The 23,171-nt window shown below is 37.8% G+C and overlaps 1 protein-coding gene across 1 annotated transcript in view; it reads right to left on the bottom strand.

The window, feature by feature from the left end:
• Window positions 1–6,678: 6,678 nt before the first annotated feature.
• The window catches only part of IFT56 (intraflagellar transport 56), a 53,560-nt gene continuing 37,067 nt past the window's right edge, over window positions 6,679–23,171 (bottom strand). The window contains exons 14-19 of the mRNA XM_013129377.3: window positions 22,398–22,486; window positions 16,213–16,296; window positions 13,928–13,997; window positions 11,022–11,128; window positions 9,178–9,311; window positions 6,679–7,826 (exon numbers count right to left, since the gene is read on the bottom strand). Coding sequence (XP_012984831.3) covers window positions 7,715–7,826; window positions 9,178–9,311; window positions 11,022–11,128; window positions 13,928–13,997; window positions 16,213–16,296; window positions 22,398–22,486 — 596 coding nt within the window. The 3' untranslated portion in view covers window positions 6,679–7,714. The remainder of the gene's footprint in view (window positions 7,827–9,177; window positions 9,312–11,021; window positions 11,129–13,927; window positions 13,998–16,212; window positions 16,297–22,397; window positions 22,487–23,171) is intronic.

Here is a 23,171-nt window from a genome sequence, read left to right as displayed (position 1 = left end):
CGTACTTAAGCTGCATTTAAAATTGAAGAGGAGCTGCTTTAGAAAAGCACAGGTTTCCTTAATGGTAGCTCTTTTATGATTCACATCTGCTCATTTGACAGTGCAAAAAAACAGATATTTACAGAGATTGAGAGGGATTATGTGCTCTGGGGAGTTGTCCCTCACGATTTTCCTCATTTGCACCATTTCTTTAAAGATGCTTGCAGCATGGGATGCTTATCTCCACTGAAAAGCCTGTTCCATCAGGCTAGCACCCCTGGAGGCAGCCGAAGATTACCAGCCTGTCTGAAACTTTGGAGTCAGGTTATTATCTTATCTCTGTACAGTTGTCTGCTGGGTTTATTCTTCCAATAGTAATTAAAAGCACACACGAATATGAGTCACAATTTCAAGTAGGTACCCCACCCACCTGTAGCACGAATGAGAAGGACTGGCCTTGTAGGGAAGTCTCAGCTTGAATGGCAGTTTCTACCCTACAAGCAGTAGTGCTGTTTAATGAGGTAAAAGGGTCTGCAAGTAATTTTCTGCAATACAAAAGCTGATGTGCCATAGTTTGCTCTTGCTGTGGGTTTCTCTTGCGAGTGATGACCTAGGACAAGACAAACACTTTCTCAGTGCCCATGAAAACAGAGCCAGTCAGGCTGCAGGCCAGACAGGCCAGACTGGCTTTGGTCACTCACCAGTGTAATATTTGGGAATTACATGTAACACACGTAGATTGCAAAGCAACCTCCTAGGAATCATAAAGACTTACACCGTAATATTTTGCAGTGATATTGGAGACATTTTCTTGTTTTAATTTTTCTCTAGTTTCTCCTTTGACTTTCAGACTGATTTTACAAAAAATCCAATTTCCAAACCATTTCCTCTCCACCCCACCCCCACCCCAATGCCTCTCAGCACTTTGGAAACTACTTTTACATAGATAGTTCTACATCTAAATAAGTGCACATTATCACAGACAGCTGAGGGTGATTGCATAAACAAATTACCACATTTTTAACATTTATACAAGCTTAGGATGAGAACAGCCAGAAGGGTACTTTGCATGTACACTTCAGCATTTTCATACTTCCATGATTTTATTTCCAAGCCAAATTGCCTTCAAAAAGCAATGCACATATCCATCACCAAGAATTAACTACATACTGAGCTTGCAGATTCAACACAAAGCTGCTTTTGAGTTGCCACAGCATTAAAAATAGCACCTGAAAAATTACTTATGAAAAATTATTTTCCATACATGAATAATTTAGATGGACAAATGGAATTTTATTAAACTGTTTTCTTGCCATCTCAAGTTGTATTTTGAGAAGACTTATGAAATCTGAAGATTTTTGAGTGTATTAAAGTGAGTGTGAATAGCAGCAATAACAGTGGTGATTTTAAGACTAGAGGGCATGCTCTGTACCAGAAATGCTTGTGTGAAAACAAGCCACATTTTCAGTACATTTTCTGTGCATTTCATGTGTAATTTTTCTGGCCTTAAAAGAATTCCTCCTTACATTGGTAAGTAATAGCACAGGCAGACTTAACTAATACTGGGTACTTATCCAAGATCTTCCTCACCGTTTTAAGAGATTGAGTTCTTACTGTCATGCTGATTTCCAGTCCTCCGTAGGACTTAGCATATTTTACAGATCTGAACGAATCTTGCCTTAAATGCCTGCGAAATGAAGGGAGGCAAGTAATGCTCAGAGGTGGGGTGAGGGGAGGAAGAGATATGTGGAAAACAGCAGTATTTTGGCAGTACTTTGTGGTAGTCCTGCAAGGCCAGTCACGTTAGTGGGTAGGTGGGAAGGGAAAACACTTGGTAAGGAAGGAGAGCACACAGAAATGAAAAGCAGACACAGCGATAAAACCTGTTTGGGAATAACTAGCTAAACTAAGTGGAAAGTCTTGTAAAGCTTGCCTCAGAAATTATTTTGCTATGACCTGAAAATAGCTTTTCTGCCTTTAAATGGTGGGAAAACCACTGTTGTTTTATATAAACAAATAACTTCCCAGTTTGCTCAGTGATGACCTAAGTTCATCACATGTGGCATCGTGAAGAAGTTAAGGCAAAAGTAAGACTGAACTTGTAGAATACCAATATTATGATCATCATTATTATTGGGAATATACCAGGCACTCTAAGACCTGGTTTATTTTTTTTTATATTTTTTTTTAAAGCCTTCTTAGACACAACAATCACACATGGACTGATACTCCAGAGATATATTTGCTTCATATTAATTAATTCCGCAGCTCTGCAAAGTTAGACACTGTGTTTTGTCACATAATGGCTGCCCATATAATGGCCTCACCCACTGAAGTGAGGCAAGAAAAAAAATTACTGGTAATTTCAGAAAAGACAGGCATAATGATCCCATCATGCTTAGGGCAAAATCATAAAAGAAAACTACAACTGTTAAAATGTAACTGTTAGAATTGAAGCACATTCTTTTCTATGTGACATAAACTATCTAAAAATTATTATATGTATTCTTAAAACATGTTATTGTATATTATTTAATTTTGCATTTTTTTATGTGTTTTTTCTGACCACATGGAAGTTGCATACAGTGATCAAGGAACAGATGGCGGAATCTCAGGCTCATCACTCATCTAAGAGCCAGCTTAAAGTGCGGTTTGAGGACTCCAAAGAAAGCAATGTGGTTCTTAGGTCCATGAAAATACAATTCAGAGACAACAGCAAAGGTAGTATCCCACTTTTCATTTAGATTTTGGCTGTATCTGGGAACTGCTATAAACTATCTCATAGTATATTTTCTATCAAAATAACTTAAATCCCAGGTTCTTGAAGATCTCCTTGTAGAAACATTTTAAAGACCATTACTCATTATACTGCATTAATTATATTAAATTATCTCAAAGAATTACTAAGAATAATATGTGGAGCCATTAAGCAAAATAAAATATGTAAGTATGAACTGAAGTTTCTTTTTTATTTGAAGAATACATAGTGTCTTCTCAAAAGTCACAGCTCCTACTAAATATAGATCTTTATCTTAAAATCTATACATAGATGCTAGTGTAATTCATCAATTAAGCAAGACTTATAAGGAATTTAGGAACTATCCCTTGCTTAGAGATGTGAAATTCCTGGTTTATTTGTTCCAATTGAAAGTTTAAACTCTACAAAGTCAAAAGTAAGCTTTTGGTTTGCGGCTTCTAAATGTGATTACAGGGCAAAAAAGAGCTGTTTCAAATTCTGCAAGCAGCCTTAAAACAACTGGACTCCATCAATCTTTCTGTGATGCTGTAAGGTTTATCTAATAAAGAATGAATGGGAAGTATTAGCTCCGGTGACATGGATCTTTTGTTTAGTTCAATACAATATTGTAGTTATACAAATGTAATTACATACATTTCTGATGTCATATACCTAATTTAAAAAAAATAGTGTAATACAGTATCCATAAAGTACATGTAAATCAAGCTGAGAATGACAAACAATGAGAAGTAGCCATTAGTCATCATTATTAGAATGTTCTGGGAATTTACTTTAGTAGGGTCCTGGAAGGATGAAGGATCCAACATACCCCTTAATGATCCAGATATAAATGTAAACCAGCACTAATAAAAGACTGCAGAGAAACAGACTAGTGTAGTGATAATAAGACAGTCACTCAGAGTGATCTGCGTAAGGTGAAAAACTGACTCCATTCAAACAAAGTTTATATTTTAGAGCTGAAGGTAGGCTGTGTCTTCTGAAGGGTAGACTGTATCCTAGAAAATACCAGCTCTGGAAAAAGCCTAGATGTCATGTCACAGTCAAGAACCTATTTAATGCAAGCTCCCCCTGTGATAATATGACAAAAAGGATGAATGCAGTCTTTGAGTACACATGTATGAGAACAGCAAGCAGCAGTACGGAGAGCATATTCCAACATCACACATAGTGATAAATATGCCTAGTGCTACACGGTCATGTTTTTCTGTTGATAAACTGATTGCCAGTTTTCCACCCTGGAAAATATCCTTACAAGGGATGCTGTCTTCCATATAGATTGAGGTGACTTGCTTGTAGTTTATGTGTACCAAAAGATTAAAAAAACACAAATGCAAACCACCAAAACCCTAAATCAAACCAGACAATGCTGGGCTTTAATGACTAACAGCAAAGATGGGTGTTGGAAGAATCAAATATAAGACAAGGCCAAACAAGCTGAATTTAGAATTAAGAGCAAAGATAATTTAACTATTTGAACAAATTGCAAAGTAATTTGATTTTTTTTTTCACCAGTTTTCTCACTAGCCACCTTCAGGTTTTCTGGCATGTATTTTTATGGAAAGCCAAGATAGTTATTGGACTCAACACAACGATTAGCCAATGAAATCTACCATCTTGCACTACATAGGGTCAGGCCAGATTATCCAGTAGTTGATTAATAACCTGATTTTAGTGGTTACTGGTGACACTTTCATGGAATTATATACTTAATCAGTGATCAGATAAATAGACTAATGGGGAGAGGGAAACCTGGAAATGGAACTCAAGAATGACTGGAAATTACTTCTGGAGATAACATGGAAAATTTAGTGAAAGAGTAAACCAGTGGGCAAACCCCTGATGCATTCCTCAGTGTTTGTATAGCTCCCATATAGTGAAGCTACATGTACCAACAGTTATATATGTAATTGTCTAATCTGTGTCTTGCTAGCTAATGGCCAAGTTCCTTATTCAACCTTAGAAAATTTTCATATGAAGATCAATGAATAATCTTCTAGCTGAGAGAACCACATAAATGTAAAATGCCTGCTGCAGTCCACAGAGCTGGAAAGTGACATGACTTTTCCTTCACAATGAACTTGCCACCTCCAGCTTGAGTACATTACTTGGCTCCACCTGTTACTGTTACTGGGCTTAGAATTTATATGCTGGATTCCAGAATTAATCCAAGATGCTGTACTGGATCAGTTCAGATGCTGGCCAAAGCAGATGTCATCCTGGAACTCATATGCAGCGACAGGATAAATGTCCTCTCCTGCACAGTAATTCACTTACATGTTATTGGCATAAATGTTCTTCAGGTATTACTGAGTTTGATTAAAGGTCATTTTCCTTATCTGTCAGGAATGGGTAAGCACACAACTAAAAGCAGTTACACACTGTTTGGGCTTCAGCTTTCTCTGCCAGTCACTATCAATGATTCGACTGCTAGCACAGTACATCAGATGCTTACTTGGAGTATAAGGAATAACTGCATTCCCCATACTGTGCCTTGAAATTCTAATGATGCAGCAATTTATTTCTGCCCTAGTCTCTCTTCTCCTACATTACGTGAAATGCTGTTTCAATTTTTTATTCACTTATTCCTGACCCAATAAACTCATCTGTTTCCCTGACTCTGCACATGCATTCCTCACTGCCTACTTGTTCCATATAGCTCACTTCTGTGGCTGTTTTTCCTCCACATGTACCTTCACTACTAGCTCCTCTATTTAGAGTACCTTGACTCCTTAAATTTCCACAGTTCAGGGAAATATGCAAAAGGACAGTGATAATATTTTGTTAACTCTGCCTCAGAAACAGCTTTAGAAATTCTTGATTAACTTCCCTTTCTGTATCAGCTCAGGCAACTGTGATTCACACCCCTGCTCTTTGAATGTGATCTCAGATTAAACAATGGAAGATGTTCTTAGAACGCATTTCTAAGGTAAAATAAACACCAATATTTCAGCATTTATCTTGTTGTGCATTTTAATAGTACCTACATATCTGTTCCATTACCACGATCTTAAATATGTAATACATCTTTTATTTCATCACTGCTGAAGGCAAAGCCCTGCAGTCCCCTGTTCTTTATGTCTTAAATGACAAAAGCTTTATTACCAGTCAATAAAATGTACTGTGCTAAACCCCACATTATTTAGCATATCAAATAGGATTTTGTGACTCTAGTGAACAAAGGTGAGGTTTTTAAAAACTTTTTCATTGGTCAGGGGCAGAGAATTTAAAATTAGTCCCCAGGCCCTTATGCTGCAATGCCACCACACTTATTTCAGAAGATTCAACCAACGTGTAAAAAGTTCTGCAATAGACTTGGATGCTCTTCAGCTCTTCTGCAGGTTAAGCTTCAATAAAGGGAGTAATTATATGCATTTAACATCTGCTACAAAGCCACCAACATGATTTTTGAAGCTTTGTACCAAGACTCATAATTGTATTCCCCATCAGTTTCTAAGTTAATTAAACTGGGAGAGAAAATAAAAATGCGTTTTACAAGTGAAACATGTTTTATAACTGCTTTTGTTTTATAACTACTTTCAGTGAAAATACTGCTGCTTTCACACCTCTTTTGAATGAGTGCAAGGTGTCCCCTGCCCATGCTGAAAGGCTCTATTATTGTTAGTATGATGGATCAGATTTCTAGATATAAATGCAAGTAGCCACAACTATCGATGTACATCTAGATACCTGAATGATACCCGCAGTTTTTGCTTAAAGCAAAAAAGAGCCAATGTCATACGGCAAAAATGTGTGTATGTTCCACATACACCCAGCCTTCTTATTTTCAGCAAACTACCATAAAATCAGGATCAAGGCCACTGGCTTACCTTAGCCAGATTAATGAACATGCATTTAATGACCAGTCACAAATCTACCCTCTTCCACAGCAAAATGAATATAAGCAACACAGACCAACAAAGACATTCCATTCAGACCTTTAATCAAAGCATAGACAGTAGAGAATACAGTATTCTGAGTTTCCCCTAAAAAGATAAAAAAAATACTTTGTCAGTATTTTACAGATCTACAAAATGTAAATTTTCCTTTTAGAGACAATGTTCACGTTTTACACTACAAAAAGTATAACACATTTCTGTGTTATAACTGATGCCTTCTTAGAATTATGTATTCCCTGAACTGTTCTCTTTAAAGAAGAGAAGAGTGTAATAAACTCCAAGTATAATAAATATATTGTTAATGAGGGTGGTAAATGCTGAAGAAAATTATTCAAAACATCCTGCTCTTTTATCCGTCAGATTGCTAAACTAAATGGATCACTCACATGAATTATATTAACACGAATAAGTGTTTTGAGTGTCAAACCTCTAAGCAAGATTGCACAATACAGTCAGCCAAATAAATGATGGTATTAGTTATTGAGATTTATCCAGAAGAGGCCAGTGCTCAGAATATGGTTTGTATTTTACTCCAGACAGGTAATAGTGCTTATGTATTATCTGATGCCCTAGTACTCGCTTTTGGTAGTCACTGTCATCTTCTCTACATGCACATTCCAACACTTGCTGAACAGAGTCATTCAACAATTCTCAGTCATCCAACAAATGAGTCTTCTCCAGAAGCCAGAAGGCTTGCTGGAAAAAAAGCCCACATAGAAGTCCAGTAACTTGTGTGGAGAAATCTGAGGAGCACTTTTGACTTGTGGACAGCTGGAATTACTACTAAAAACCTGAAAATTAGAATGAGGAATAGAGATTGATGCAACAGAAAAAGTACCAGTAAAGGTGTAAAAACATACCACCAGCCAACCAACCAAAAAAAAAAAACAAACCCAAACCAAACTTTCTGCATGTTTTGCAATCTCACTCCACTCCACTGTTACTCAGCTGGGTCAATCTGCTTGATCATTTAAAGTTTTGCAAGGAAGGAGATACCCAGGATGCACAGAAGAAACCAGGACCCACATCTTGAAGCCACACACAGAGCAGTAATTGACCCAATTCATTCTGTGGCACTGACTTAAACAGGGACTCTGTTCTCCTTGGCCCACTTTTTCATGACGCGGACAATGTATTCTACTTCAGAATTGCCAGTGCTCTTCAGAAGATGCAATACTTCCCGTAGAGTCTCTCTATAAAGGTGAAAAGCAAAGATTTAAATGAGAGCAAGACCCAGCTTATACAATAAACAATAACACATATCCAAACTTGTTTGCAAAGCATGGTTCCTAGACAGAGGGGTCCATTCATCTGCAGAGCAGTTAGAGGTAAAAATGCACAGTAGATGTGATCCCAGGGAACACAAAAACCCACCTTATATTTCATTGCAATGAGAAATTAAAAGCAAGAAAGTCAGCAAAATGTAATTAATTTGGAGTTTAGTGCTTGCATGTGTGTATATTCATATATAAATCTTTGCTTTTGCAAAATAGCTCCCCAGAATAAAGCAAGCTTTCTTTTGGTTTTGACTTTAATGCTGTTTGCTAGTCTTCAGTATGGAAACATCTAGTTTAATATCACCAAAGCACCTTACACATTAATACAAATAACATGGAAATGAACATCACCAATATGATAAACCAGTATGAAGCTCCAGTTTACCAGCTAGTTTACTGCAAGAACTTGTATGCATACTGAAAAACAGGCAACCTATGTGTATTACACTGTATCTACTGCAGTAATTGCTAAAAGGACACTTGAAGGGTGCAGTAGTTAATGAGATTACTCCAGCAAAGAAGTGAATACAAAAAGGGTGTAAAAGCCAAGATACACACCTACCAGTCATGTATGAAACAGCAACTTTGGCCAGGGGAGAATGGCCATCTGGCATTACAGCAGAATATCCACGAGGGATCAGTTCTTAAATATAGCCCCACTACTCTGTCTTATTCTCCCATCCAGTGAAATGGGCCGAAAGCAAATTATCAGTAACACAGGTAATTTCCCTTAAGCTTTCAAGTGAGTATATTTATCTGACATGTACAGTGTCTTCAGAAAGCAAATTTTAGTGAAAACACAATCGCATCTACTCACATTGTTTAGACAAATTGTGTCCTTCCAACAGCACTGAGTAAATGTTTTCTTAGTTCTGTTCTGTGAACCTTAAAATATCATAGGACAGTTTCCCATTCTTATGCCATTAATGTGAAATGAGGTGCTTTTCCCTCAGTTCATGAATATAGTACATTTATAACTTAACTTGTCCTAGTATTACAACTAATGCATTTTGGTTTCATACAGTTCATGGCATTAACTGATGAGTTATTCTCCACTATATATATTCCAGAACTGTTCGTGTGGAAGATCCACTTAAAACTGAGCACTGCATATGGAACCACTGGCCAGAGTGTCTGTTTTCTGAAAGGTCAATAAAGAATTGGAAGAGGACACACAGACGTAAAGCTAAGATGATGATTCTGGCTTACAGTTGACTGGAAGTAAGAAAAGAGCAAAATAAATTCAGATACAACACAGAATACTCACTTTGCTTCTTGGCCAGCTAAGATCATTTGAAAGACACCCACACAAGCACCTCTCTTGCCTTCCCAGTATTCGGTATTGCTGTCCAGTCTCTCCAGAACATCAAATGCTTTGGCTGAATAGTAAAACTGACGCAACTGCACAGAAAAGTGAAACATTCCTGACTCTATGACCATCTTTTAGAAGGGGATTAAGACTTGTGAGCTCAGTTTTCTGAAATCAGCACTAAGTCACGGAAGCCATGTGCATTTTGCTGTTTTTCTGCAGGCAGCAAGTGATACAGAACAGGCACATTTCAGTTCTATGTAGGGAAAGAGGTGATATTGTAACATTACTGGTCAATGTCTTTGAACATTATAGACAAACTGCACTGTGAGCTTCATTAGTTGGCAATGATCTGCACTGTTGTTTTGATCATATACAGATAACACTAGCTTACAGAACTTCTTTTTTTATGAGGTGCCCTATCCAGTGTTGTACTGACTATACTGAAGTCCTTGATAAAACATCAACTTCCAATTAGCCCAAACATTTTAAAATAGAACCACTTTTCCTCATGTAAGTCACAGAGGATGGTAACAGAGACCTCATGATGGTCACAGGGACATATTTGATGTCTTTTGGGTTTAACTTGGAACTGAATTTTTTTCTTCACTGTTATAGTACAGTACAAAGTAAGATTCAGTGACTCTGTAATCCAAAATTTTCCTAAGCTTAGGAAAATCTTTGTACCTTATCATTTCTTCCTTCAATTCTCTATTTGTAAATGTGAACAAGAAGCAAGTTGGCTGGCAACAGTCAGTGTGAAAGGAGTGACCACACTGACTTTTTAATTCAGCATAACTAGTGGATCTTATTTATGACTGTGAGTATTCTTAACTCAGGCAAGACTGAAGAACAACGTTCTTTATGGCTAGCATCTTCCCATAACAGACCACAGAAAGAAGGCTGAGCACAACCTCCCATACTTTGGTGGTTGGAAGTCTGCATCTGCTGAGAAAAATCCTGAATGGGCTGTGGGAGTTACTTTAGTCAGAGAAACACAGGTATTACAGGATGAACAGATAAATAGAAAATTCAGTCTTCTTCAGGTAAATGGTGATTTTAACCATAGGTGACTGGCAAGCACTTAAATAGGTGGGAATAAAAATAGTGAGCATAAGCAGGATCAGATGTGTAATCTAAAAAGATAAAAAATGAATACTGATCTCTCCAAACTGGCATCTGTCCTAGTTCCATTAAGCAGATACTGGTTCAAAGTCCTTCTATCTGACACAAAAGCAGGAAATGCTTTACCCCAAGTCATGTGCTGCTCTCTGCATGGACAAGATGAGATCTTGCATGAAAAGCAGCAACAAATTAGCCAGAAGTCCTGTGTCCCAGCTATCAGCATAACAATGGGGCATCAAGCTACAGCTAGTCTCAGGATGCCTTGCTCCATCCACATTCATTCAGCATTCTATTGAGTGAAGCCACTACAAACTTTAAGGAAAAACTAACTCTCCACGGAAAAAAATGCAGCATAAGGCTCCTTGCTGAATCTATGCTATTTTTTTTCTAAGAAGTTTCTTGTCATTTCTACCAACAATGGCAATATAAGAAACTGTTATTGACAGGTCAAACATGGAGTAAATTATCAATGTTTTATTCAGGGAGCTGTCTATCCAAAAGGCCTGTAGGTTAAAATACTGACTAAACCTTGCCAACTCATCCACATTATTAAATATCCTGCTGTTATAAAAGAAAGTTCGCTAGTGATGACAATGATGAAAAGTATCAAAAAAAGGGCTTTTCGTACAATCACTGAATTAACATGCCATACACCAAGTTCTAAAGAGAAGACTCACTTTGTAACAATCATTGGCAATGAGCTGCAATAGGCTAAAGGAATCTCCTGACGTCTCCATCTTCAGATAGAGCTTCCAGGCCAACTGTGGTTTCTTATTCACAATATCTGCAATAACAACAAAAAGCTGGGATTGTGAAAAGAATATGCCCCACATAATACTCAGTGCCAGGTGGATAAACATTCCAAAATTTCTTTACTTAATGTAAATATATGCCCTGCCCTGTGAGCATGACTTTGGGAAGGGAAACTTGTCCTTATCTTCTGCCTTACTAGAAATAGCAGCCAATTCATCAGAGAATAGCAACGTAAACAGGAATAATTACAGCATTTACATCTCAGTTTGTATTTCACTGATACAGCAATACACACAACTCTCATGATTTAAGATGTAATTAAGGAACAGAATGGAAAGCATCAGAGAAGTTATTTTATGCAGGACAATGAACTGTAGAAATCCATTTAGATGGTGAGATTTAGGATTATGTATTCTTATACATGGAAAAAATTTAATTGGCACCAAACTGAGGTCTTTAATACTTGATGCCTACCTTGATCTAAACATTCAATTTCCATGAATTGAAAACAAACCAAAAAGGGGTGTGTGTTTGTGAGTATGAAGCCCCTCCAAATGTAACTAAACCTGTCATTATACATCTACTAGAAAAAATGTTTCCAAATTCCTGAGATTTTGTGCTGGTTTTAAATTTGTCTATATGACTAGAATTTTTCATTGGCCTTTAAATTTAAATACCACTGCTATACACAAATAGAAATAGAAGAATCTGAATCTTCCATCTCAGCTAGTGGAAATTCTACTAGGGTCTTTCAATGCAAAAAGTGCTAATGTTTGATTTTCTGGAGATAAGAACCCATTCTGTTAATACTGAGGTTGATATTGGTAATTCCAGACTCATTTGAGTACTGGGAGAAAAGAAAATGAAATTAAGTATTCCTTTTTTTTTCAAGTCTTATCAGCGACTCAAAGAGTAGCTGGCTGGTCACACATGTACCCCTAATGCTCCTTCAAAAGAGAGACAGTTTAGCTTGTTATATCTGTGACCACCGTTCTAATGCATATGTTGCAGGTAGAATGGGTGGCAGTCATCAACAATAAACATGTATTACCAAATCACAGGATTTATAGACGCTTTTAATTTAGAAGACAGCAAGATATCAAATCAGGTTTTTCTCTCATCAGCTATAGATACCATATACAGTGGAAAACAGCCAGGTCTTAATCTCCAAATACCAACCCATCTGTCTAGAGAAATTGAGTACTGTGCTAATTCAGAGGTTTTTTACTTTCTCAAGGTGAATTTGATATAAATAGTACAGTTATGTCTTGCATCCAAAAAAGATGCATCTCTGGTACTTTTTGCCCTTAGAAATATTTCAGTGTTGAACTGTTTACGACTCAATACCTAATCATATTCTGACATGAATGTATTATTATCCTTTGAAATTTCTACAGCAGCCTTTATCCAGAAGGATCTAATAATGATTTACATACTTGTCACAAAAAGATGACTATATTCATCACTGAGCAATTGTTTCTGCAAAGAATTCTAGCAGCTATAATACTAGTACAGAATGAAAAAACAAATTTTAAGACAGACGCAGAAGAATACAGCAGCTCTACGGAAACTTCAGCAGGAATTCAGAATGGCAAAAGGCACACTCAAAAATAAAGAGTAACGCCTATGAAAGAGCTAGAAAAATTTTAATTAATAACATGGTGTTAAATCCACTTATATAGTAAGTAGCACTTCAAAGAGTTCTGAATCCCTAAATGTATGTCAAAGAGCTACTATAGCACAGAATCACAGGAATGAACACTGTCTACTTAACAACCTATTCACTTTTCAATGGGAATTCTCCATCAAAAAAAATCACATAAAACATTCACATATAAAGTACTCAAACACAATCACGTACCACAGCTTAATGAAAAAGGAAATAAACTGGCATGTCCTAAAACAGAGTCAGATAGGCACCTATGGGTGTGATGTGCCTGCCTGAGAGATCATGTTAGAGATGTTTATTACAACTGCCATATGGCATAATGTCCCCAAACATGTATATTTACAACTACAGTTGTAGTAGTACGACTACTGAAAATGGTTAGATAAAAGAACATTTTTGTATTGAAGCATCATAAGGAAAACAAGTTAACCTATGGAATCTCAGTCTTGAATCATTAGACAAGCTCACTTCTATACTATTTTACATGTGGCAGGATAGCTGTATCTGTACGGAGGTGTACTCTTCAATGTTTTAAAAACTGGTTCAAAAACCTAAATATAATTTGCTATAGGATATTGAATATAGCAAAAGTTTTCTGGGTTCAAGGGAAGAATGAAAAAGTTTTTGGAAGAAAAAACATGCTGAGATTATAAAGGACATCCTTTGGGCACAGAATTTTAGAGAATATGAACAGTAATGCAGTAGGAAGAAAAATACTGTGTATGTTTGCCTGATTCTTCTCTTCCCTAGACAAGTGACATTGGCTCCTTCTGTATGTAAATAGACTGTTGGGACTGACCCAGTATGAATGCTTCTCTGTTTTAGTCTGAAAATTTTAAAAGTTGCAACTCAGTCTTTTGAGACAGAAAATCTTCACTCAAGCAATTGAGTAGACAATTGAGAAGAAAAAGGGTCACTGGTTAGGACAAAGCTGCATTGACAGAGCTGTAACAGCATTGCAGTGAAGCAGTAATTGCTTACTAAAGCTAGATGTATGAAAGGTGCAATAACCACCCACACTGTAACTAGTGTGATCAGCATTTCACTTTCGTAGTTCTGAATCCACCTACAATATTAAATTCAATTAGGAAAGTGGATTGCCAAGACTGATGCAATAGAGGAGGATCTGTATTCTGCAATGTTGAGAGTAAAGTGACTCACAGCAGCGAGCTAGCCAGCTAAGGTAAACAATATCACGCTTTATCTTCTCACTCTGGATCAAAAGGAACACCTGAAGGAAGAAGGAAAATAAAAGATTATACATGCACGTACTTTTAAACAAACAGAAGGCAGACCTGCCTCGCTTCAACATGCAGCTAAGGCTGAAGCCACATGAACGACTGCTTCAAGAGAAAAGACAGGGTGTGCAAGTGCAGCGTGGGGGTATCTCGTCTCTCTGTGTTGAGTAGGTGGAGGATTCAAACAGGGCCATGCTTATCAAGGGACTTCTGCAGCTTCGAAACATCAAGCTGTGAGGAGGGTGCGGCCTGCTCTGAACAAGTGCCAGTGGGCGGCCATGCAACACAAACAGCACAAAGGAACACAGGGCCTGTGGGAAAAGCTATTTGGAATGTGCTTGTTTAGAAAGCAGTGCAAGCAATTACATTAGCATCTTCTTGAAATACCAGAAGTTTCACATATATATGAGCCTTTCCTCCCCATACATGTCAGAGAGAATTCCAGGTCAGCAATAAATCATTTCTAACTATTGGACTCAGTAAGGTTCTGAGGCAAAACATTTGTCTTTTGTAACTTATTGTACAAATACCAGTTTATTACATTCTACATCTAAAGGGATGTGTGTGGAAAAGTTATACATTTAATAGGGTATTCTGGCTTTTCTTACAGAAAACAGCTATTTATGCCCCTCTGCAGGTATATCTGTAGCTATACTAGGATGCTACTGGCAAAACTCCAAATACCTTTATAGGAACAGATATATGTGATGAAACAGGAAGAGCGACAAATTACTGACATTCTTATTGGCTAAACATTCCTGATCCCCTAATTTGGGCTGTGGGGGAGGGGAGGGAGAGGAAAAGGGGAGGCGGTGGTGAAAGGAGGGGAAGGGGTAGGAGGGAAGAAATAAAAAGAAAGCAGCATTGTCACTGTAAGTAGCACTTTATCATAGGTTCATTTCATTACTTCCAGAGAGGTAAGCTTTTAAATAACTTAAATGCTATATGTGGAGGTATTTTACAAGTTTATGAGACACTGGAGGAGGATGATCTTTCTATGAGAGTGTCATCACAAACATCACACATTAGGACAGACTAATCAATGTAATTACATAATTCTGTTATTTAAATGCATCAGCTATTAGCTCAAGTTTATATAGAATCATTTGTAAGAATGTAAGAGGGAAAATGTAGATTAACAGCAGTTTACAGCTTTGTGTTTCTTTGTTGCTTGACTGCAGCTAAAGCTTACTTACAGCATTATCATTTTTATGAAGTCTCAGGAATCACTGTATCCTGGTAGCATAGTTTTGAAGGAGTCACCTACATTTTTATTAAGCTAACTAAATATAAGGTAGGTGATTTGAAATATATATCCATTTTGCATGACAGTCTTGGATATTTTTCTTAAAGACATACAATTTCAGGATACAGAAATTAGGGGTGTGAGTGTGGGGACAGAGAGGGAGGAAGAGAAAAAGAAAAAAACAGGGGGCTCCATTGTTGAGAAACCCGAAGAGTTAAAAAGTCAGAAAGACAGGAAAAAAAAAAAAAAAACCCCAAAACCCAACCCAAGACCCCCCTGTATGATTCACTTTTGACTACATGATTGTTTTGTTGGGATTTTTTCTGGCTTGTCTTCTTTCTGGTCTTGCAAAAAATGTTGCTTCCATCTTCATAATAATTATTTGCTTTTGCATATTTTAGTTGGAATTAAGTTTCTAGTGCACATAGACACAAAAAATGCTGCGTGTAAAAGTTAATCTCTTCCAGCTGCATCTGGATGCTGCTGAATAAGATAGTGAGCACTTCCTCATTTCCTTGCACATCTCCCAGAGGAAGACATTTATTTATTTATTTAGATACAATTTTCTAGGGACACCTAGAAGTTCCTAACTATTGGATGTCTTTTACTCAGCATTCCCTAATCAGCCTGAACAATAAAACTGTCTGGGATCCCAGACAAAGCCTAGGAAATCTGATTAAGAGGGCATTCTTTGATCAATTAGAGATAGCTGCAAGCACTCTTGTGATGCACCACAAGCAGCATGGCTTCCTGTATAGCTCACACTACAAGATTAGCAAGATAATCTTTTCTGAATGGTGTCCACAGAGAATTTCACTTCCTCTGAGAAGGGGAAGATGATATTCTACACAACCTGCTTATTTTCAACCAACATGAAGATCTGTAGCAAAAAAAAGGAAAAAGGATAGAGGAAAGTATGTGGGAAATGTTTCCACTGCTTTCTAAAGAAAGTAAATGCATACCTCTTCAGCCTCATTAAAACAGCCTGTGGCAGCTTTGGCTTGGGCATAGTTGAAGTTAAAAGTATCATCATTGTAGAAGTAACTCTGGAAAATAAGCCACACAGACAAAATCCAAATAAATAAGACAAAACCCCTCCTCCCATGGTGTAACAACATTAAAAATATACCTGCTCTCCAATCTTAGACTATAACAAGACAATGGGAAGGAAAAAGAAAAACCCACATTATGAACACACAGCATTTATAAACAGTGGGTAGAAAATTATGGACTGGCTTTCCATCCTACATTCGTGACTACAAACACAGCTGGACCATTCCACAGTATTAACCATGAGATGTCTGGGGAATGCTCCAAGATCAAAATTGAAGTGGCAGCTTTGTGGGTATAATTTTCAGTTTAGGCATGCGAAGACATGCTGTGCTGCCATGGTCTTTCACCTCCCAAGCACTTATTTCGCTACTAGGGTGGTAAATAAGTAGTTGACTCCCTAATGGCTTAAGGAGATGAACAGTTTGTTTTTCCAAGACTTCCCAAGATGCAACAAGAGATCCTGTGTATCTGGTTGTGTGATACATGCTAGTCTGACACACTGGATCCCATGATGGAGGTGGAGCTGCAGCAGCAGCTGTAGGCAGGCAGCACACCTGCCTGGTGTGTAATAGGTGGGGACTTCTATGAGCTATCTAAGACTTTGCTGAGCTATCTATTCTTGCTGAGCACTCTATCCAATGTGCTCATTTTTCTCTCCCATAATATTAGACTGGACAAACCCAGTTAACGACAAGTCAGGTTGATCTCTATCTTTTCTGAAAAGCTGTATGTGCCAAAACAGGAAATGTAACTCTAGGTGTAAGTTAGCCTGATATTTGGGTTTGACCCATATAACTCAGATTTGATAATGGTCATATGTCCAGATTGAAGTATAACTCAGATGACCAAAAGCTGGCCGTGTTCTCTGTTCAGCACTGTCTTACACTTACGCCCAGTAGACCTGGTAGAGCTAAGGCAGAACACCACAACTACAAGTGTAAATGGAATTGAGGATCCCTGCTGAGCAGAGGTGCAGTGCTTATGAAAGAGCATGGGAAAAAAGCAGGGTGGTTTATGCAGTATAACTGCTGTAACAAAGACCTTCCTGGGGGAATAACCGCAAGGTGTGTGGAAGAATCATGGAATCAAGTAGGCTGGAAAAGACCTTTAAGATCATCAGTCCAACTGTTACCCTAGAACTGCCAAGTCCTGGAATGCACCCTAAACCATGTCACTAAGGGCCTTGTCTACGTGGTTTTTGAACACTTCCAGGGACAGTGATTCCATCACTTCCCTGACCAGTCTGTTCTAATGCCAGATCATCCTTTTGGTTTAAATTTTTTTCATAATATCCAATCTAAACTTGACTGGATATTAAGCACAGCTTGAAGTTGTTTCCTCTTGTCCTATCACTTGCAACTTGGGAGAAAAGACCAGTCACCTCTTTGCTCCATCTGCCTTGCAGGTAGTTGTAGAGAGCAATAATATCCCCCTGAGCCTTCTTTTCTACAGACTAAACAACCCCAGTTCCCTCAGCCATTCCTTTTAAGACTTGTGCTGCAGGTCCTTCACCAGCTTTATTGCCCTTCTCTGGACCCACTCCAGCAAGAAGAAATGTTTTTCCTTATATAGCATCTACAAAAGAAACAGAACTTGTGTAGGAAGATACAGGTTTTGTTTTGTTCCTTCATTAAGAGTGAGGAAGCGGCAAAAGGCATAGTTGGGACTGTACAAAAGATATGGGAAGCAAGAGGTAAACCCTCTTCCCAGAGCTCTCTATCTTCTTTCATGATGTAGGGACACTTGAGGAACTTCTTCTGTTCCCTGTCACAGGCAGCTAAAAAAAGGTATTGATCCTGTCCACTACATACATCAAGCTAGTGTCTTGATAGGAGATGGGGGGGAGAGGGAGCACATTTTCTCAGATGTCTATATTAGGGTTCAAATATAGCAAGCTATAGCAAATATAGCAAGCTGCGTGAAAGCATGAGGATGAACCAATCAGGTGAATCGTAAGCTCAGTTTGTGAAAACACTTCAGTACCCTTAGTGTGAACTAATGGGTTTCACCATATGAGTTACTGTATGTGTTACTGTATTCTTCCTCAAGGATAGTTTCATGTGAATCAGCACAAGTCCCAGGTTAAGCAAAGCTGGTGAGCATAATGCTAGTTTTACTGCATGAATAGTTTCTTATTTTACTGCATGAGTAGTTTCATGGGGAATGGCTTTAAATTCAAAGAGAAGAGATTTAGACTAGATATTAGGAAAAATTCTTCACTATGGGAGTGGTAAGACATTGGAACAAGTTGCCCAGAGAAGCTGTTGTTGCTCCATCCCTGGAAGTGTTCCAAGGCCAGGTTGGATGAGACCTTGAGCAACCTGGTCTAGGGGAAGATAACCCTGCCCATGGCAGCAGGGTTGGAACTAGATGATTTTTAAGGTCCCCTCCCAATCAGCCCATTATATGATTCTATGATTCTTCTGTTCAAACAGTCCCTATGTATTTTTAAATGAAAATGGAAAAGTAATTCTGTCAACAACAAAACTCAAAAATGATGTAATTTTATCCTAACTGCATAAGTGCTAGAGACCACACCTGCTGCAAAACCCAAAATCAACAGAAATGAACTAGTGCTGCTTATAGTGCAACACATTCACAGCAACTAGATGTTTTGTTTTGTTTCTTCAAACTACATTACATGTACTGCACTTGATTCTTGTGAAGTCTTTTTAGTGGTCTTCAATTGTTTCATAAAACTAACAGTGCTTTGAGTGATGTTCATTTCAATGACATGCTCAGATACCCAGTTGAACAATGAAGCATTTGTCGTGGCTAGAACTCAGCTGACCCTGAATTAGCTTGTCTTCTCAGCTGATCGTCAGTGTTACTGTGTCACCCTCAGGGCAGCTGGCAATACATTTATAATAAGGTATCCTTTGAGACATTCTCATGCCTACAGCAGTATTAATCAATCATGAACAAAGGTGGTGTTTCCTGAGAGAATATAATGCAAGCAATCTTCACAAGTGTGCAGCTCCACTTAAAGAGCTGCAGAGATTCACTAAACTTTATTCCTGTAAGTGAAGCACAACAGTCACTGTAAAGCCACCTAAACCTTGCCTGTAACATGGCACAGGAAGAACTGTTTGCATCCCTGTGCTCTGAAGAGAAAGGGAATGACCTAAGTAAATCTGAGCAGTGGCTAGTCTCAGCTAAAAAATTATGAGAATGATGAACTACTTCAAAAGGCTCATGCAATGAAAGTGGTAGTAGGCAGAAGAATTTTATCCTAAGTCCTTGCTATTTATCAACTGCATTATGTCTCAAATTACCAGTATTTATGATTCCCTTCAAGAATTTAACAAATACATTAACAAATACAAAATTAAGCTTAATCGTATTGCAACTTGCTAGATGCAGTCTATGAAACCATTCAAAATTGCAACCTCAACCCTACCTTGAACTATGAAAATGAGTTCCATAAACCAACTGTGTTCTGAGAGGGACAAAACGCATTTTCTTGGAAAAGATGCTGAGTTTGCTGTAATTCCAACAAGCTGTATCTTGTTTTCAGCCTCTCCTAATACAAACGGAAGTTTCAAATACACCTTGTTTATTCTAATCCTCATTTTGTATAATCTTCTTTTCTTAACTTCCCTCTGTAGCAAATAATATCTATCTTCTAGATCTCTTTAGATAATTCAATTTCTAGTTATTCTCCAAATCACCTTACTTTTAGAATTTGAGGGGGTCGTGGTCAGTATTTCAAATGAGTACACCACTGTGCAATGAAAGGCATCAATCTTTTTTTACACTGAATTTTCTTTACTTAGCTTAATATTTTGTTTCACCCTTATAAATGCATTTACATTAAAACTGTGAAAACCAAGGAAGTATTATCTTTGCTTAAATATGGGTCAAATCAAAATTACTAATGCCAAGGTGTGTATATGTGGGCAGGTCCAGCTTGAAAGCTGAGATCCACATATGTATGTTATGTGTCACAGTCATTCTGCATGCTTTCAGAATAGTTTTTAAAACAAAACACCCAAGCACAAGTAGTCAGATAACCCTTCCCCTCTCCCATGCACACAGAATAAAATTGTTTCTCCCGAATCTCACAAGGTCGAATGCTCCTTCTAGTTGATAAATATAGCAGGATTGAAGGCTTGCATACTTGTACCTGTCACTATTTCTGCCTCCCTCCTGACAGTTTTTAAACACTAAATCGATTCCTCACCTATACTTCCACTGCACAGGCTCTTACTAACATCTTACAAAATAACACAAAGTATTCTGTGCTCTTCCTTTTCCCTTCAGATTTTCTTTCCAACCCTTCCTATGACACCTTCAGATTTTCATTCCAACCCTTCCTATGACACTTTCCTTTATACCCTCACAGATGCATAATTGTCTCATCTAATCCCCTTCCTGTAGAAATCCTCTTGCCTCATGACTTTGACCTATCCTCTGCTCACTCCATTGCCTGCTTTCACCCTCTTAATTTCTGTTCAGTGTCTTGTTTGTTTCTGGCTCTTTTCTTTACAAATACTAGCCTTACTTTCCAGTATTAATGACAAATCCATTTGTTTCCCCAGATGATACTCTCTCATTTCTAAGCTTTTCCAAATACCTTGGAGGTGGTGAGTAATCACATTTAACTTTAAACTTTTCAGGTTAGAACTAGTTGTTTAAGAACTTTTTAAAGGAAATGGCAAGAGCTACGCATTTCTATGGGGTGACTCATTGCATTCTAAGGTACGTGTAAGAAATACATAGGATGAATTCTCTGGAAATTACCATCTGCCCCCCTTGGCTACAGACTGAGACCAGATGATTGGTTGTAACTTAGAAATCTGACTTTTAGATGGTTCATATTAGGCAAAACAAATCTCACTGTTAAGGTTCCAGCTCTCCTTTCCTTCAGTTGCACTCACACTCCAGTTTGGGGTGGTGATAGTGTGTGTCTTCATTCCACTACAGTGGAGCCATTCCAGTGCCTACAGCCACTTGGGATTTCTCCAGTGATGTCTTTCCAGATAAAGTTTAAAAACACGGCACCTTCATTTTTCACCCACCAGATGCCTTTGCCACCACTACACAGAATTACAGAATAGTTAGGGTTGGAAAGAACCTTTAGATCATCTAGTTCCAACCCTCCTGCCATGGGCAGGGACATCTCACACTAAACCATGTCACCCAAGGCTCTGTCCAACCTGGCCTTGAACACTGCCAGGGTATGTTTTTCTTTAGATCTCACCCACCTTAGAACATTGTGATTTTGCTTATCACATGTATTTCCTTAGTAATTTCTTTTTAGATACTTGTTCCTCTTCCTACCAAACACAGAGTTCTTACACCTCAAGTTTCAAATAATTGGAACAAAACTCCAATTGTCTAACTCTATAATCACACTCCAGCCTCTCTCTCTTCCTCACATCTGACTTATGACTGGGTATCTGTAAATTATACCCATTTTATCCATTGAATATTGGTAATCTGATAATGCTGTATTATGACAACTGCAAACACCTTCTCTTACTTTGAAAAATGCAACATTGCCTGAAGGGTAGCACTCAGATTATTTCTGCAAAAATAATATTCTTAGCTTACTGCTTTGGTAGTAATGCCCTATCTTAGCTGTCCAGTGGCTGCTTTCCCTGTAAAATATAAGCATTACTACTTTCAGAGTCCTATATTCCTTACACACTCTTGTTCATTAAAATTATGTCCCCAGTATGGCAATTGACAATAATCTCCATCACTTATTTGGTAAGTCTTGAGAAAACATTTGTTTGTTTGGTTCGCTGGCTTTTATCCATGTTGCCCACCCCATAAATACCCCAATTTTTTCATTGTCTTCCTATAATTATCTTCCTCATGTTCTGTGATGCCACCAGAAAGCCTGGTAATGGTTAAATTGCAAGTATGAGGAAACCATCATGCCCATCATGCTGCACAGTGCTATCTTAAAAACTGCTTCTTCACATTTTGAACCTTTTGCTGTACCCGACCACCTGTATTTCACTTGTTCCTGTGTTTTGTTTTACTGTTGTGTTTCTGTATCTTTTTATGTTTACAGTGTCTCATACAGTACAGTCTAATTCCATTAGTATTCACTCCATGCATTAGTGTACTAAATAATACTAACCTTGACTGAGTTGAGGTAAATCAGGACATTTCCAAACTGTTTAAGAAGAAAGAAGTAGGAGGACATGCACTGTCTTCCTGGAATGGTATCTAAAATTCAAAAGAGAAATGCAAATCTGTAGAACTTAAAAGTCACATGGTAATGGAAATCACTGCCAAGGTTGCTGGCAACTGTGAAAGCAACTAACTTCTAAAAATAGCATAGCTTGCCTTTTCAGGCAAAGGACCATACTAGAGGTTAGAAAAACTATTAGTTCATCTTGTCAACTTTCTCTACAGCATGCAATAACTATTGCAAGACTGTAGTCAACAGCAAATTCTACAAACTGTTTAAGTAACAGGCCTTCTCCATGACACAATTTCTGTAGCATAATTTTACTGTGAGTTATCCTCACTCTTAGGACTCTTCATACGAAGCCTGAGTTTGTTATTCTAACCTAGCTAGCCTTTTTTTTTTCTTCATAGAATCATAGAATCATCTAGGTTGGAAAAGCCCATTCAGATCATCAAGTGCAACCTTTAAAATTAAGCTTTTCAGTTATCCTCTACAAAGAAGTTCGATATATTTTAATTTTAGTTGCATTAAGAAAGTAAACCTGATACGCTGAAAATACTGGTATTAAACAACAACAAAAAAACCAAACCACAAACAAACGACACAGGAAAAACACTGAATGAAAACAAACAATATGAAAATTAACTTCCATGCATTTGAGATTACCACATTGCTCAGAAGTGGTGAAGCCAGAAATAAATTAGGCATATCAGTACAAAT

Source organism: Melopsittacus undulatus, chromosome 5 (assembly GCF_012275295.1).
Source record: "Melopsittacus undulatus isolate bMelUnd1 chromosome 5, bMelUnd1.mat.Z, whole genome shotgun sequence".
Lineage (NCBI taxonomy): Eukaryota > Metazoa > Chordata > Aves > Psittaciformes > Psittaculidae > Melopsittacus > Melopsittacus undulatus.
The sequence above is the reverse complement of the archived record's forward strand: the minus strand, read 5'-3'. Positions and strand labels throughout refer to the sequence as shown.